The sequence below is a fragment of the Littorina saxatilis genome, linkage group LG2 (assembly GCF_037325665.1).
Source record: "Littorina saxatilis isolate snail1 linkage group LG2, US_GU_Lsax_2.0, whole genome shotgun sequence".
NCBI classification, from domain to species: Eukaryota; Metazoa; Mollusca; class Gastropoda; order Littorinimorpha; family Littorinidae; genus Littorina; species Littorina saxatilis.
In genome coordinates, this window is record NC_090246.1 from 97,013,470 (window position 1) to 97,030,295 (window position 16,826).

The 16,826-nt window shown below is 42.0% G+C and overlaps 1 protein-coding gene and 1 long non-coding RNA gene across 2 annotated transcripts in view; one reads left to right on the forward strand and one right to left on the reverse strand.

Annotated features, from left to right (window-relative positions):
* LOC138960261 (uncharacterized) overlaps positions 1-2,460 on the reverse strand; it is a 3,578-nt gene extending 1,118 nt beyond the window's left edge. Inside the window, exons 1-2 of the long non-coding RNA XR_011453931.1 lie at positions 1,785-2,460; positions 1-599 (exon numbers count right to left, since the gene is read on the reverse strand). The exon at positions 1-599 is cut by the window's left edge and continues 1,118 nt beyond it. This is a non-coding gene — a long non-coding RNA (uncharacterized lncRNA). The remainder of the gene's footprint in view (positions 600-1,784) is intronic.
* Positions 1-16,826, forward strand: part of LOC138960263 (cell division cycle protein 27 homolog) — a 48,858-nt gene that overhangs the window by 10,156 nt on the left and 21,876 nt on the right. Inside the window, exons 4-11 of the mRNA XM_070332081.1 lie at positions 2,539-2,664; positions 5,621-5,718; positions 6,725-6,963; positions 7,786-7,889; positions 14,041-14,109; positions 14,461-14,593; positions 15,207-15,301; positions 15,662-15,716. Coding sequence (XP_070188182.1) covers positions 2,539-2,664; positions 5,621-5,718; positions 6,725-6,963; positions 7,786-7,889; positions 14,041-14,109; positions 14,461-14,593; positions 15,207-15,301; positions 15,662-15,716 — 919 coding nt within the window. The remainder of the gene's footprint in view (positions 1-2,538; positions 2,665-5,620; positions 5,719-6,724; positions 6,964-7,785; positions 7,890-14,040; positions 14,110-14,460; positions 14,594-15,206; positions 15,302-15,661; positions 15,717-16,826) is intronic.

A 16,826-nucleotide genomic window follows, 5' to 3' on the forward strand; every position in this document is an offset into this window, starting at 1 on the left:
TATATACACAAATGGAACAAAGCTATCAAGCCATTCAAAAGTTGCAACATTTTAATTACAGTATTTCTGTGCTCAATCCTAACACTGCAGCAAATTTCTGTAAAGCTGAATGTCCCTTTCCATGTACCAACATGGTCATACGCGGATTATTTAAAATGCAACTTTACCACCCGAAGCGTTGCAAACACCGGGAGAAGAGTAAACAACTGCAGACTTGAATGGACACTCATATGCACTCCAGATGCAGGGCCTGTGCAAATCCTTGGGCTGATGCATCACCTTCTTTCATAATCAGACTGCTATCAGACAAGCATTCAGTACAGGATATAAACCTTTCAGCAATAGATTGAGCTGATCAATGTTGACAAAAGCCCAACACATGTCAGCGGAGTGACGTTGCACAGTACCAGTATCCATATCTGCTTGTGATGGGTCAGAAGATGGCAAAGTATCTGTATCTTCTTATGGTTGGTCAGAAGATGGCAAAGCTGATGTTTCTGCTGTGGAAGAGGGTAGTTCCGGTTTAGCAAACTTTTCCATCAGGTCAATCTTTCTTCTCACTGCCACCACAGGAGGACTGGCTCTCCCCTTGCTCCAACCTAATAAATACACAAACACTGATTTAATATTTGATACAACTGTCCATGGTTTTTGTTTGTAATAAGCTGCAAATTTTAAGACTCAATATAAACGTCAACAAGTGCTTGTACTTTATTTTGCAAATGACCATGTTACATGGGGTGTACCTCAACTTTTTGGCTAGGCTGGTAAATCAGAAATCCCAATCAGCCCCCAACCACTGAACCAGGCGGGTTTTCTTACAACCACCTCAGCGGCTCGTACCCACATATGTCGGTTGACGAACACACACACACACACACACACAAAAGACATTCATTAATTGGCCCCTATCACAAAATGTACATGTCAAGTTTACTATGGGATTTGAGTAACCACACAATCACATACACACAGGAACTAATACTGAAACTAGCTGAATTATTTTCTTTCTTTCTTTCTTTCTTTTCATATTTTTCTTTTAAAATTAATTTATTTCATTACACTTGCTATGTATTTGCTTGTTTCTTGTCTGTTGTCTGTTTTGTGTGTGTGTGTGTGTTCTGTGTGTGTGTATACATTTTCAGATTTCCTAAACCTAGCACTGTTTGCAGGTGATCTTTATGCTTTTGATTCATGAGTTGCATCCCCAGTCCTTTAGTTTAACTCTTTTTTTTTCTTTGGTGAAGTAAATTGGATCTATTTTTTTTATTCCTTAGTTAATGGAAAAGATTTGACAACAATATTGCTGTCAATGATAGGTTGGTCAGCCATGCTGGTGTAAACCAATCCTTTAGAATTAGAGAACGCTCTCTAGTAGGGTACTTATTTTCCTACGGTCAATGACCAGAAACAGAAACTGTGTCAGTCGTACATCGCTCAGATGCTGCTTCTCAGTTTGACCCCAGACAAAGAATACTGATGACATGTTACACCATAGTAAGCTCTCAAGGACTGGCCAGCGAAGAACAATAAAATAGGGGTTGTGAAGACGATATCACAGAGATGATCGAGGGAGGGAGGGGGGGGGGGGGGGGGGGGGAGGGATGCGGCGGCGGCATGGTCAGTAAATTGGATCAAGAAACCCGCAAAATACTTCAGACACAAACTGTTTATCATTTACCTGCAAACCCTAACACATTCTTACAACAACAACAACATAACGATGTGCAATAAATCACGTTGTCAAACAAACAAGATCGAAAAGAGAAAGAAGCAAAACCCACCTCGTCGAGTCAAGAATCTGAGAATGTCGTCTGCTTAAATACGATCATGTTGGTTCATTTCGGAGTGTTGTTACTTCCTTCTACTGTTCGCTGCTGCTGGTTCATCTTTCTCTGATATTTCTTGCCACTATGCCGAACATTTCCAATGTTAGGGTTGTTCTCCGCAGCTCAAAACTTTGAAAAATGCTGCTGAATCGGTGAAAACGTCATGGATTTGTTGACACCGGGGGACTGATAAGTTGTCTACTGCGCTTGCGCCAAATGCCTTTGACCTACATATATTTGCATATATTAATTCCGGGGTTTCGGTTGGAACGGATTCTCTCTCTTTGTGCCTATGTCAACGGAAATTCCCCAACGGTGATGACGTCATCTTGAAGAACGGAAATTTCCACACAGTTTGAACAGCGAAGGGTCATGTCATGTGCGCACATTTACCAGCACGGAGTATCCAAAGTTGACCATTTTTTCGATTTTTTTGATAAAACACAGACAAAAACAACAAAACATCGGTTTGAAAATGGTTTTATTTACATGAATACATGTCTAAAATGACAAAAGCAGATTATTGAATGCATTCCAGGATGTTCAAAGGTGTGAAAAATGCAACAACCCCAAAAAGGTGTATGAGACCAAAAATAACTCATTTTGCCTACCCGGTCTGCCCTTAAGACAGAAACTTACAGGTATGATTTAAATAATTTATCCATGTGTGTACTATGGTTTGCTGTAAGTGATGATTTTGTGCTTGCAGGTATGCAGAGGCTGAAAGGATGCTGGCTGGCAGTATACTGACAAAACCCAAGAGTTATGACGAGATTGAGGCAGAGTTTGGTGCTATGGCTTGCCATGTGTTTTCACTTCTGGGACAACTGTACAGGTGGGTAATAGTGAAAATGGGCCATTGACTTCACATATTTTTATTATAAGCATGGCTTGATTAGCTATCAGAATAGAATGTTGATGTTGCCTATTAAATGTTTCAACTGCTAGATTTTCATATTTTGTTAGTGATTGGGGATATAGTACTGGTAGAGTGTTCATTTGAATTACAGTGGAACACTCATTTAACCTTTAGCACTCCAGATTCCAGCCAGCATTACTTCCCCTGTAGCCACATTATTTTGCTTACCTAGCGTAAGAACTACACCCACTAACTTTCAACACTTACAACTTCTTTGAAAATGCACTAATAAGCATGAAACGTTGTGGTTGTGATGGGGTTATATTTAACATTAAAATAGTTTTGTTTGCATGCATCATTTATTTTATTAGCATTAATACAAAATGAAAAGGGGTTGTGTTGGCTAGTCCGTGGAATTTTGTGAAACTAACCAGTCTATGTCTGGTGAAATTACTTTGATCAGGTAATCATGTTGACCATCCAACTTCCTGATCCTGGTATCTAAATAAATATATTTGTGGACCAGTGCATGTCATGGGACGATCTTTTTAATAGGTCGGTTAGCAACAACAAGCAGAGAAAAGCTTTGATCTGCACTAGATCCACAGGTCGCCATTTCCGAACACGCAAACTTTTTACGTCTTGTCACTGGCTTGCTTTGCGCTGAATTTGAGTCAGTTTCTACGCAGTGTTTCTTCGACAAGCAAGTCAAGCATTTGCTACTCGGTCAGATTATCGGTAATGTTTGCTGGTCCTGTCATTTCACTAAACTGGACCAGCCACTGTTTGTATCCATCTGCACTTTCGTAAATTCCGTTTCGTAACCGTCACTGTCACTTGACGAACTGTCATTTTTTTCACCGCGATACACAGTTCATTGCGAAGATCTTCCTCAGTAATTCGTTCCAATTCAGCATACAATTTGTTGTCAAGAAATAACTCAAAAGAAAGTTTCAAACTCATCATCCTCCATCTTGCTTGTCGAAGCGCTAAAGTACTTTATCGATGCAAAAACAAAAGCAGAAAACTTCGACGAAACCGACTCAAATGCAGCGCAGACGACACGACGAGATAACGGAAGGAAGTGAGCCTCGCTTTGGCTCAAGTGCCGTTAAAAATACCGTTATTCTCGTATGCAAATACGAACGAGAAGTTGGTCATACGAACAGGCCTTGTGCTGGCGACGCAAATCGCCGCTGGCTGGCAAAGGGGGGGAAATGGCTGGGCGACGAAAATCGCCGCTGGCGTGCTGAAGGTTAAAGACCCTCCTTTTTAAGACCTGATTTTCCCAGATTTGTGGAGGTCTTAACTCATTGTCTCCCAGGTACGGATATATCCGTACACACTCCTATGGCTCTATCTGACCAGTTACGGATATATCCGCTCAGACTGTTAGCTTCAGTCGCTTCCTGTAACGTCCATCTAACACCTGGATTCCAGCGTGTTGATACACAGTTACTTCAATTCTGAGTGACCTGCTGCAGCACAGCTGGTCTCAGCTAAAACAAAACTTGGTCAACATAGGTGGGGTAGAAAGGGTTAAAAGGGGGTTCCACTGTAGTGCAAAATGATTGCAATAGCCAACTTGCACAATGCCCCGCTTGGATAGCTCTCCGGTGCGAAAGATAAGAAAGGTTCACTTCCCTGCGGGCACATTTTTTGCTCAAGAGTTATCGTTCCTTCCATACACTACAATCACTGATCTAAACAATGGCTACCGAACAGCAGAATTTTTATGCGATTGCAAGTACCAAAGTTTCAAAAATACCTCAAAGAAAGAAAAATGCAATACTCAGGATACAAGAAACCGAAGCTGATACAGTTATTGAACAGACAACGGAGTACCGGGATGGCATGTCATATTGGCAGAGCTCTTAGTTTCTCTTTATGTCTAGGATGTCGGCCATTTTGAAAGTCAAGAATGGTGGACAAATGTTCAAAAGACAAGTGGCAAAACCTTCAAAAACGCTAAGAAATCTTCCCGTTATACAAAAAAGAAACGCTCTCACCAATTCCTGAAGTAAAGAAGGTTGTTGATATGTTACCAAGATTCGATGGCCTTCCCTGAGAGATAGGCCGATGGCTTCAGAAAAAGCCTGAGCACCTCAAAACACGTCATGCAACGTGGGTTGAAGGAAAAGGAATGCGTGTCACCGGTATACATTCTGCGCATGCGCTGTACACCGGTAGGGGAGATAACCACCACGGACCGTGCCTTATATGGCATGTGGTTTTTGTTTTAGAGTTATCTCCCCATGTTACCATGTAAGAGTGCTTCAATGTCTTACCAACTGAACGAGGTTATTGCTATCTATGTGAGTTGGTAAGTATATTAATTAGATCAAAGTTTACTTTTGAAACTTTATATTTTCATGGCGAAGTGTCTGCACTGAAACACAACCTCTCACAGAGCTATCAAAACATGCCCGCAGTTTGAGGCAGATCTTGCAAGACCACGCGGGGGATATAGCTCAGTTGGTAGCGCACTGTATTTGTATTCAGTTGGCCGCTGTCAGCGTGAGTTCGATCCCAGGTTCGGCGGAAATTTATTTCACAGAGTCAACTTTGTGTGCAGACTCTCTTCGGTGTCCGAACCTCCCCCCGTGTACACTACATTGGGTGTGCACGTTAAAGATCCCACGATTGACAAAAGGGTCTTTCCTGGCAAAATTGCTTAGGCACAGTTAATAATTGTCTACCTATACCCGTGTGACTTGGAATAATAGGCCGTGAAAGGTAAATATGCGCCGAAATGGCTGCAATCTACTGGCCGTATAAAATTTCATCTCACACGGCATCACTGCAGAGCGCCTAGAACTGTACCCACGGAATATGCGCGATATAAGACTCATTGATTGATTTATCGTGCGACTTCGCCGCGCTGGCCGATAGGGCAAGTCGCCTATTGATGATCTGTTATTGTTTGTTGCAGCAAAACTGACAGAGTGCAGAAAGCATGTGAGTGCTACAAGAAGAGTTTGAAGCTCAACCCACTGCTGTGGAAATCTTATGAGGCATTATGTCAACTTGGTACGTTGTCCTATACACAGTTTGGTTTGATTTTTATGCAGTTTATGTATTGACATATTGTTTTAATTGAATACTTGAAAACTATTGTTTATTTCAAACTGGTTGATACGTAAGAACTGGTGTTTTTGAAAATAAGTGTAGTGTTTTGGTACTTTGAAAGTGTCTCTTTAATTATCTAGACTGCCAGATATTAGGTGTTTTGTTATGAGCAATGCAGTATGTATGAATTAAAGCGCATACAACTGTCATCATATAACCTTGAACGGTTGAAAATGACGTTAAACACCAAATAAAGAAATAAAGAAAGCTGTCATCAGGAGATAACGATTCACCTTTGGGAAATACCATTTGGTATGTACATGTGTTTATTATTCATTTCATTATGGACTGGGTGGCCGAGTGGTAATGCACTTGCGAGAGGTTGCGAGTTTGACCCTGGGTCAGGGCGTTAGCAATTTTCTTCCCCCTTTCCTAACCTTGGTGGTGGGTTCAAGTGCTAGTCTTTCGGATGAGACGAAAAATCGAGGTCCCTTCGTGTACACTACATTGGGGTGTGCACGTTAAAGATCCCACGATTGACAAAAGGGTCTTTCCTGGCAAAATTGTATAGGCATAGATAAAAATGTCCACCAAAATACCCGTGTGACTTGGAATCATAGGCCGTGAAAAGTAGGATATGCGCCGAAATGGCTGCGATCTGCTGGCCGATGTGAATGCGTGATGTATTGTGTAAAAAATTCCATCTCACTCGGCATAAATAAATCCCTGCGCCTTGAATATGTGCGCAATATAAATTGCATAAACAAAATTTTAAAAAAAAGAATAAAAAAAATCCCTGCACTTACAACTGTACACACAGAATACGCGCGATATAAGCCTCATATTGATTGATATTGATTGATTTCATTTCTGAATTTTCTGCAGTAGTGGAACAATGCAGTGTCATCAAACCTTTAGTTGCCCAAAAACTAAATTTGATTTTTTTCCGTTGTTTTGCTTGGCACAGGTGTAAAAGTGGATCCGAACCAGGTATTTAGCATGCCAGCTGTGATGGCAGCCCCTCCCCCTGTCCCCATAGTGATACCCATAGTCCAGTCACAGCCAGTGCCCCAGGCCCAGCCTCCACCCCCACCACAGGGCCACACCCCGGGGACAGACGATGTTGCGGTCACTAACACCATCGACACCATCCCTCAGACCATCACCACCGCCACCACCACCACTCCTGGGGCAGTGGAAACCAATGTAAGTTTTGTACAATTCACAATTTGTTAGACATAGACAACTTTATTTTCTCAAACGAGAAATTCATGTGTGGTGCATCATGGCTGTTCCTAGCTTGTGTTTTAGTGTAAGTTAAAAATAGCCCAGCAGAGGGAATAGTTTGGCTACCAACAGCTGCAACCAGCACACTGTTAAGCTCGCTGCTGTGTTATCTCTGCTGTGGGGAAAGGCTGTGTGCTAAAAATAGCCTGCAGCTAGAGTAGCAGGAATGAAGCCCTTTGAACAGCCGTGGCATGTGACACAACATTAAACAACATAACATTATAATTCAGTATATGATGAGAATAATTTCACTAAACATGATTGCACAGTTTGTCAGATTTGTCATTTCAACGAAGGAAGGCTAAAACATAACCGTTGTAACTTTGAATCATTATTTATAGTTATATTATAAATTGTCAAAACACATTCTATCTCTCTTTTCATGATTCTTTTTATCTTTCTGTTTGTAAATCTTTTTATTTATTGAGTACAGCGCATTTTTACAGTTGTAGCGGTTTTGGTTTGAAATGTTAAGGAGGCTTTACGCTCACTATTTCAAAAGAAAGAGAGAAAGCAACTGAAGGTGGTTTTTTGGAATTTATTTGGTGAGCCATTTTGTTCTTTAATTATTTTGGTTTTGTTTGTGCGTTCATATAGCTTATCAAACAGAAAAAGCAGTGGGAAAGAGGTGTTTTTATTTGTTTAATTGTTTGTTTGTTTATTTGGTGTTAACGTCGTTTTCAACCACGAAGGTTATATCGCGATGGAGGTGTTTTTATGATTTTTGTCATTTTTATTCAGACCACTCCTCGCACAATCTGCTCTGACTTCACCCCAGAGAACTCAACACATGATGGAAAGGGGGCAGACCTGTGGGCGCCCATTCGTCCCACCAAGTTTGTCAAGTAAGGTCACATTCATGGCATGTTGTTGCTCTCTTCTGGTTGCATGCAGATTTTTGTTTTAAATCTCCAAATTTTTATTAAAAGAAAAATCAGCATTGTTTTAAAGCGTCATTAAATTACATATTCTTACTCCGAATCACATAAAGCATTGACGCAGTCTGAGATGCTAAGGTCTGAAAAGGCTACCCGTCTTAAACAATTTTAAAGGGAAGCAACCCCATCACAAAAAGTGTAAATGGAGCCTTGGTAATGACCACAGACCCGGGGAGTTACCTCCCATTGGTGTGTACTACGTCACTACCGCTCCTCAACACGTGGTCAAGATCATACGACTTTTTCAGCTCTGAGAGAAGGTTGTTGATTTTTGGCTCTCGTGGCTGTGCTGTTTGGTGTTTGTTTGACACCCACCGGCCACTTACCCGTCTTACTTGCCTTCTGCTTCGTAGTTGGTGAGCTCTTTCCTTTTTATATTTAGTCAAGTTTTGACTAAATATTTTAACATCGAGGGGGAATCGAAACGAGGGTCGTGGTGTATGTGTGTGTGTATGTGTGTGTGTATGTGTGTGTGTGTGTGTGTGCGTGTAGAGCAATTCAGACCAAACTACTGGACCGATCTTTATGAAATTTGACATGAGAGTTCCTGGGATTGATATCCCCATACGTTTTTTTCATTTTTTTGATAAATGTCTTTGATGACGTCATATCCGGCTTTTCGTGAAAGTTGAGGCGGCACTGTCACGCCCTCATTTTTCAACCAAATTGGTTGAAATTTTGGTCAAGTAATCTTCGACGAAGCCCGGGGTTCGGTATTGCATTTCAGCTTGGTGGCTTAAAAATTAATTAATGACTTTGGTCATTAAAAATCTGAAAATTGTAAAAAAAAATAAAAATTTATAAAACGATCCAAATTTACGTTTATCTTATTCTCCATCATTTGCTGATTCCAAAAACATATAAATATGTTATATTCGGATTAAAAACAAGCTCTGAAAATTAAATATATAAAAATTATTATCAAAATTAAATTGTCCAAATCAATTTAAAAACACTTTCATCTTATTCCTTGTCGGTTACTGATTCCAAAAACATATAGATATGATATGTTTGGATTAAAAACACGCTCAGAAAGTTAAAACAAAGAGAGGTACAGAAAAGCGTGCTATCCTTCTTAGCGCAACTACTACCCCGCTCTTCTTGTCAATTTCACTGCCTTTGCCGTGAGCGGTGGACTGACGATGCTACGAGTATACGGTCTTGCTGAAAAATGGCAGCTACTTGACTAAATATTGTATTTTCGCCTTACGCGACTTGTTGGTCATTATTTTGAAAAGAATGTTGCTGTAGTTGCTGACTTTTCGTCCGTTTTTGGACTTGTACATTTTTTCAGTAACTGATGTTTGGCCGCCATTTTTGTTGGTCAGCATGGCTGACAGCGATAAAATGTGGCTAGGCCGATGTAATGGTGAGGTAAACCTTATATTACCTTCTTACTTGCCTTCTGCTTTGTTAGTTGGTAAACTCTTTCCTTTTTATATTTAGTCAAGTTTTGACTAAATATTTTAACGTAGAGGGGGGAATCGAGACGAGGGTCGTGGTGTATGTGTGTGTGTGTGTGTGTGTGTGTGTGTGTGTGTGTCTGTCTGTGTGTGTGTGTAGAGCGATTCAGACTAAACTACTGGACCGATCTTTATGAAATTTGACATGAGAGTTCCTGGGTATGAAATCCCCGAACGTTTTTTTCATTTTTTTGATAAATGTCTTTGATGACGTCATATCCGGCTTTTCGTGAAAGTTGAGGCGGCACTGTCACGCCCTCATTTTTCAACCAAATTGGTTGAAATTTTGGTCAAGTAATCTTCGACGAAGCCCGGGGTTCGGTATTGCATTTCAGCTTGGTGGCTTAAAAATTAATTAATGACTTTGGTCATTAAAAATCGGAAAATTGTAAAAAAAAATAAAAATTTATAAAACGCTCCAAATTTACGTTTATCTTATTTTCCATCATTTGCTGATTCCAAAAACATATAAATATGTTATATTCGGATTAAAAACAAGCTCTGAAAATTAAATATATAAAAATTATTATCAAAATTAAATTGTCCAAATCAATTTAAAAACACTTTCATCTTATTCCTTGTCGGTTACTGATTCCAAAAACATATAGATATGATATGTTTGGATTAAAAACACGCTCAGAAAGTTAAAACAAAGAGAGGTACAGAAAAGCGTGCTATCCTTCTTTGCGCAACTACTACCCCGCTCTTCTTGTCAATTTCACTGCCTTTGCCATGAGCGGTGGCCTGACGATGCTACGAGTAAAATGGCATTGCGTTCAGTTTCATTCTGTGAGTTCGACAGCTACTTGACTAAATATTGTATTTTCGCCTTACGCGACTTGTTGGTCATTAGTTTGACAGGAATTTCGTTCTAGTTGCTGACTTTTCGTCCGTTGGACTTGTATATTTTCCAGTAACTTATTGTTTGGCCGCCATTTTTGTGGGTCAGCATGGCTGACAGTGATAAAACATGGCAAGGCTTATGTCATGGATCTACCAGACCATTGGTAATTGTTGTTGTTTCGGACTAAGAATGTTATACCGCTATGTCCGTTACTTATTCTGCCCCAAATGAACATGTGTTTCGGGGGCATTTGAGCATGTCTTTGACGTCTTTTTCTTCTTTTTTTCCCTCTTTTAGGCATCGGAGCATGGCTCTGGTGTCTATACTGCTCAGCTCTTTATTTTCCAGAGTTCCGCAGTTTGGGAGAGAAGAATTGCAGCGTCCCACGCCGCCTGCCGGAGGTGTTTTCCTCCCCTTCTTTGGGTGACGCTCGCTTTTTGGCGTCGTTGTTGGCCGTCGGCGACGATTTCCGGGGAGGATCTCCTTGCTTCTTTGTCTTCTGCCTCCGTGGTTGACACTGCGGTAAGTCGAACTGGTCCACCGGCCCTCGTGAGGCTGCTGGACATTCCCTGCTGGGAAACAGTTCTTTGGTGCGGGATCACAACCCGCAAACTTCTGTTCCGTCTCACCCTTGCTTCGTCGCGGGCATCTGTGTTTCGGAGCAAGGGCGGCAGCCGGTTCCGGCTGCTGCGCTTCCGGTTCCTACCGGAGGCATAGGTCCCCTTCCGCAAGCACCCGCTGAGGACTTGTCCAGGGTTGACCGTGGACTGCCCTATGGGCGCTCGGGCTTCCGGCCCCAGTCCACTTCTGTTCTGACCTCACCTTTGCCTCGTCGCGGGCATTGGCGTTTTCAGAGCAAGGGCGGTAGCCGTTTCCGGCTTTGCGCTTCCGGTTTACTGGAAGCATAGGTCCTCCATTGCAAGTTCACGTTGCGGTCTTGACTAGAGTTGACCGTGGACTGGCCTACGGGCGTTCGGGCTTCCGGCCCCAGTCCACGCAACCTTCGCTTCCGCATTGTGCGGCTTTGTCTGTTGCGTTTCCGGCTCTGTCCGGATACACTGTTCCTCTTCCTGACGCTTCCTCTCGGATGTCAGTGAGTGAGGAACAGCGGCTGGCCTACGGGCATTCAGGCTTTCAGCCTCGGCCGGGACAGTCGTCACTTCACCTGTTGGGTGTTGCGGCTACTGCCTATTCAGTTCTGGTGGCTTCGGATGTTACCTCCTCTTACTCTTACCCTCTTACAGTAGGGGTTGAGTCGGGACGTTTTCCGGGTGGACGGGTTTTCGGTTTCCGGTCATCCCGTTAATTAGTCTTCCACTGGCAACTGTGACTTAGGTCCGTGTCCGTTCGCTTGGCTATTCTGATGTAGTCTTTAGCCAGCGATCAGACATGTTCTGGATTTCCGTCGAAGCTCTTGGCTGCTCTCGAAGCTGCGGCGGAGGTTACTTCCAGATACTTTCTGGAGGGTACATCGGCTTCGGCGGCTTCCGCTTCGGTTGCTCAGTCGACGATGTCGGACTTCCGTTCCGCGAAGTAGGAGGATTCCTACTTCCGGTTCGAGAGTCACCTTCGGTGTGTACCACCTTTCGCAGGTTTTGGCTAGACCATCTCCTCCCGGAAGTGGTATCCCCAGTGTTCCGGTTCTGCTGCTCGTTCTTCACGGTTCAGTTCCGGAACACCCTCAGCCTTGGCTGGCTTCGGCTACACAGGCTTCGACTTTTGTTCCTTCTTGTTATGCGGCTGTCAATTAGGAGGTTCTCGGTCCCTTCCTGACTTGTTGGCAGCGGGCCAGTTCCTGGCAAGGGTTTTATAGTGAGTTAGATTTTTCTTTCCCACCGGGCCCTTCCTGACTTGTTGGCAGCGGGCCAGTTTCTGGCAAGGATTTTTAGAGTGATTTAGATTTTTCTTTCCCACCGCCTTGTTGAAGCTATCTGCTTTATGTGATTTGGAGTAAGAATATGTAATTTAATCGAACATTTTTAGAATAATCACATAGTTTATGCCCTCCCACCAACCCCGCTTATGGTTTTTTAGTTTCTTTTAAGCCGTATGATCTTGACCACGTGTTGAGGAGCGGTAGTGACGTCGTACACACCAATGGGAGGTAACTCCCCGGGTTTGTGGTCATTACCAAGGCTCTATTTACACTTTTTGTGGTGGGGTTGCTTCACTTTAAAATTGTGAGACGGGTAGCCTTTTCAGACCTTAGCATCTCAGACTGCGTCAATGCTTTATGTGATTCGGGTAAGTATATTATTATTAATCAAATGAAAATTTATTCTTAAAATTTTCTATCATACTGTGTCCCTGAAAATGTAGACACCTTGAAAACTCAATGAACTTTTTTGTGTCCACACTCTGCTTTGATCATCCAATAGTTGTTCACTGATAGTTTCATTCAATTTTCAAGTGCATGTATTGTCTTAATTTTAGATGCACAGAGTACGTTGCAAAGCACATTCTTGGGTGAACAATTTTTATAAAGAAATGTTCACACACTGAAGGGACAGAACTTTAAACAGGGTTCGTACAGGTCATGGAAAACCTGGAAAGTCATGGAATTTGATTTTTAATTTTCCAGGCCTGGAAAGTCACAAGAAATTCCTAGGAGGTAGGAAAAACACCCCTGTCAAAGGGAAATAACCTTCTCAGTTGGTGGCAGTGACTGAGTGAGAATGGTTATTTCCCTTTGACCATGAAGATGTCCCTGTATAAGTCCTTGTATAATTTTAATCCACCAATAACTCCCTAACCGTGTGTTTGACTGGTCCCAATTTTTGTAAGGACCGTCTCAGGAATGTATAGAACCTGTTCACCAAGTTTGGTGACGATCGGTCCGTTCATTCTTGAGAGCTATATGCGAACACAAACACACAAACACCCAAACAAACACATCGAGCGAAACCTATACACACCCCTATACCGGGGGTGTAATAAGAAAGAAAGAAAAATTAACCTTTAGCACGTCTTCGTTGCTCAGCCATTACCCCCCCCCCCCCCCCCCCCCCCTTTGCCAGCCAGCGGCGATTTGCGTCGCCAGCACAAGGCTTGTTCGTATGACCAACTTCTCGTTCGTATTTGCATACGAGAATAACGGTATTTTTAACGGCACTTGAGCCAAAGCGAGGCTCACTTCCTTCCGTTATCTCGTCGTGTCGTCTGCGCTGCATTTGAGTCGGTTTCGTCGAAGTTTTCTGCTTTTGTTTTTGCATCGATAAAGTACTTTAGTGTTTCGACAAGCAAGATGGAGGATGATGAGTTTGAAACTTTCTTTCGAGTTGTTTCTTGACAACAAAAAGTATGCGGAATTGGAACGAATTACCGAGGAAGATCTTCGCAATGAACTGTGTATCGCGGTGAAAAAAATGACAGTTCGTCAAGTCACAGTGACGGTTACGAAACGGAATTTACGAAAGTGCAGATGGATACAAACAGTGGCTGGTCCAGTTTAGTGAAATGACAGGACCAGCAAACATTACCGATAATCTGACTGCGTAGCAAATGCTTGACTTGCTTGTCGAAGAGACACTGCGTAGAAACTGACTCAAATTCAGTGCAAAGCAAGCCAGTGTCAAAACTGGCAGTGACAAGACGTAAAAAGTTTGCGTGTTCGGAAATGGCGACCTGTGGATCTAGTCATGGAAAATGTTATTGAGGCTCATGGAAAGTCATGGAAAAGTCATGGAATTTTGTTTCTAAAAACCAGTGGGGACCCTGTTTAAAGTTTGACATCATAGTGTTTCTTTTTCAGACAGGAAATACCGCCTGAGGGACCAAAGCCAATCAAGGTTCTATTCCCCGATGGTTATTTATCCCCTAGGTACGTGTCATTGACTTCTGCTTTAATTTAGTGTAAAGCCAGTAAGACTAAGTATCGATCTGGTTGCTGTGGTTTTTGTTTTCAAAATGAGTTTGTCAAAACACATTTGTTTAGATTGATTTCTGTCTATTTTCATTAGTTTGTTTGAATCTGAAAAAAGACAACTAGTCGAAAATAAACAGCAAAGAGAACTGCACAGTAGGTCCTACAAAAAGTGCTGCATTGATGTAATTTTCTCAGAATAAGAATTACATAGATTAGTGTCACATTCCTATGTGCCACTTAGCTGCACAGTTTCAAATCATTTTGAATAATTTCGAGTTATTGAAGCATTGGCATTTTTACTTCCAGCTTTGGAGTGATGCTTGTGGAGTCCCCAAGTGGCCTTGACCCCAATCCCTCGGCCTTGCCCTTCATCAGTCCCAACCCCACGCCAATCATGCCTGAGGATACAGTCCTCGATGCAAAAGCTCCAAGCAAAAAGGTAAACATGACAGTTTATTGCTGCTAGTTTCTAGGTTTCATGTATGTGCAAATCACTGCAGGGAAATGGAAGCTGAGCCAATTTCGGTTCGCATGGGATTTGTATGTCAGCATTTGTGTGTGTTGGTTTGTGTGCTAATGAGTGTGTTAACAAGTCTCCGTTAACCTTCGCCGGTGGTTGTGGGTCCGTGTGGACCCAGAAGGGTGTTTAATTGCAAATATCTCTTAAAATAGTTTGAATTTTTTAATGAGCTTTTAAGAATGCCTGAGGCACCTAAAAAGCTCATATGTCCTAAAATTTCAGCGAGAAGTAATTAACAAAAGAAAAGGTCATATTTAGACTACAACCATTGTGGTGCCGTGCGGACCCATGTTTCTCAAAGAAGGAAGTTAAAAAGCATGGGTCCGCATGGCCCCACGATGACTTCCGTGTGTAGTCGATAACCCTGATGGGCAAAGGTTCATACGAATATATGTGATCTTGCCCATGTCAATCCATTAAAACAATGTTTATTTGAAGTATCTCGCTTTCTTGGTGTTTTGAGCATCAAAGAGAGTGCTGTGTACAGCATCTTTTGACAGCTTAGTACCATTGTCAGTCACTTTTCCGACAGGTTGTGACAAGGAGAAAACAGTCTGCCAAACCGCCAGTATTCAGCCTGTCCGGCAATTCCAATACCCGTGATGTCAGTAGTCAACAGCAGTGTGGGTAAGTGCATGTACAATTTTCTCTGTGTGTGCAAAAGATGGGGGGAAAGAGAGAGAGAGAGAGCGAGCAAGAGCGTGTGTGTGTGTCTAGGGAAACGAGATGATCTAGCTTAAAGAACAAAGGAAAAAATATACACTGATTGAGAGAGACTATCTGAAATGCATGCTCATCGCTTTGATGACATGCATGATTTTTGCATGTTTGTTGTTTTATGGTAACTATGGTTGTGATCTTTTATGTTTGATTTATATCAGAGAGGTGGCTGCTGTGAATTTTCATGTTGAAATAAAAGTCATTTTCTTCATTTTTCTGGCCAGAAAGTCGAGCACAACATTCTACATAGAAGAATTTTCTTTTCAGGAACCCTCCGATACGTAGAAGTTCTCGTCTGTTTGGAAACTCCAGTTCAGTAAAGGTATGGTTTGTTTTCTGCTTTTTTTCCTCAGCTGTTACTCTAATTTACCCTTTGGAAATTCAGTCACGTAGTATCACTGAATTGCTACATGAGCTTACATTGACAGCAACATTGTGGGTGAACATGACAGATGTGAACATTGTGCTCTCTGTAGTTAATGCTCATGTTGAACACTTGAGTTATGTAATCTGGCTGTATTCAGTGGAACCCCCCTTTTAACACTTTCGCGACAGGACACTGATAAATCAGTAACCGCGCTGACACGCCCATGGACGGGACGCGCATTTTTCAGTACCAGTCATACAAGGTACAAGACTCGTGATTGCTTCCCGGTTTTTGAAGATTGCAATAAATTGAGTTGTTTCCCTTGATACACGTGGTTTTCTCTTCCGTCTTGATCAAATTAGTGCAGATTTGCGTGGTGTTTTCGAACAAAAAAAATGAATCGAAGGCGAGCCTTGTCACGGGAGGAGATTCTCCGGATGTTGGATCTTGAGGATCCTGTAGATCATGATACATCGTGTCGTTTTAGCCTCAAGAAAGCGATAATAGCAGTGATATTGAGGAAGAAACAGTCCCGTTGTTGCTAGTACGAGTCGGCAACTACACGTGGTAGGGGGTGATACTGCTAGACGAACATGTATCTCGAAATCGTGCGGGAGCTATGGGGGCGTGGCAGCACTGATAACAATGGATGGCTGGAGCCTTCAAATCCTTTTGGAATTGTTCATAGGTGTACAGTTGGTACTTTGTTGTGAAAATGTGACTTATATTCAATATGGATTACCTAGACATCATTTGGTGAGTGTTACAGTTTTGTTTCATTTGAGTCAGGATGCTGTGAGTGAATGCGTGATTTGCTTGTTTTTTTCTTTGTACTGTCTCCTTATTTCTGTGTACAATGTTAACAATATTTCAGCTAATTCATAGGTTTTACACCTTGTTTGGTTATAACATTATTAATAATACTTTCTGTTAAAAAATAACTTTTAAAAAAAAGCAGTGGAAAATAAAACACACAAAAAAACATTAAAAAAACACAAATTATCCCCCTTTCACACCTCTTTCACCCCCCTTTGCTAACACAAATCGCGTGACAAACTTATAAAT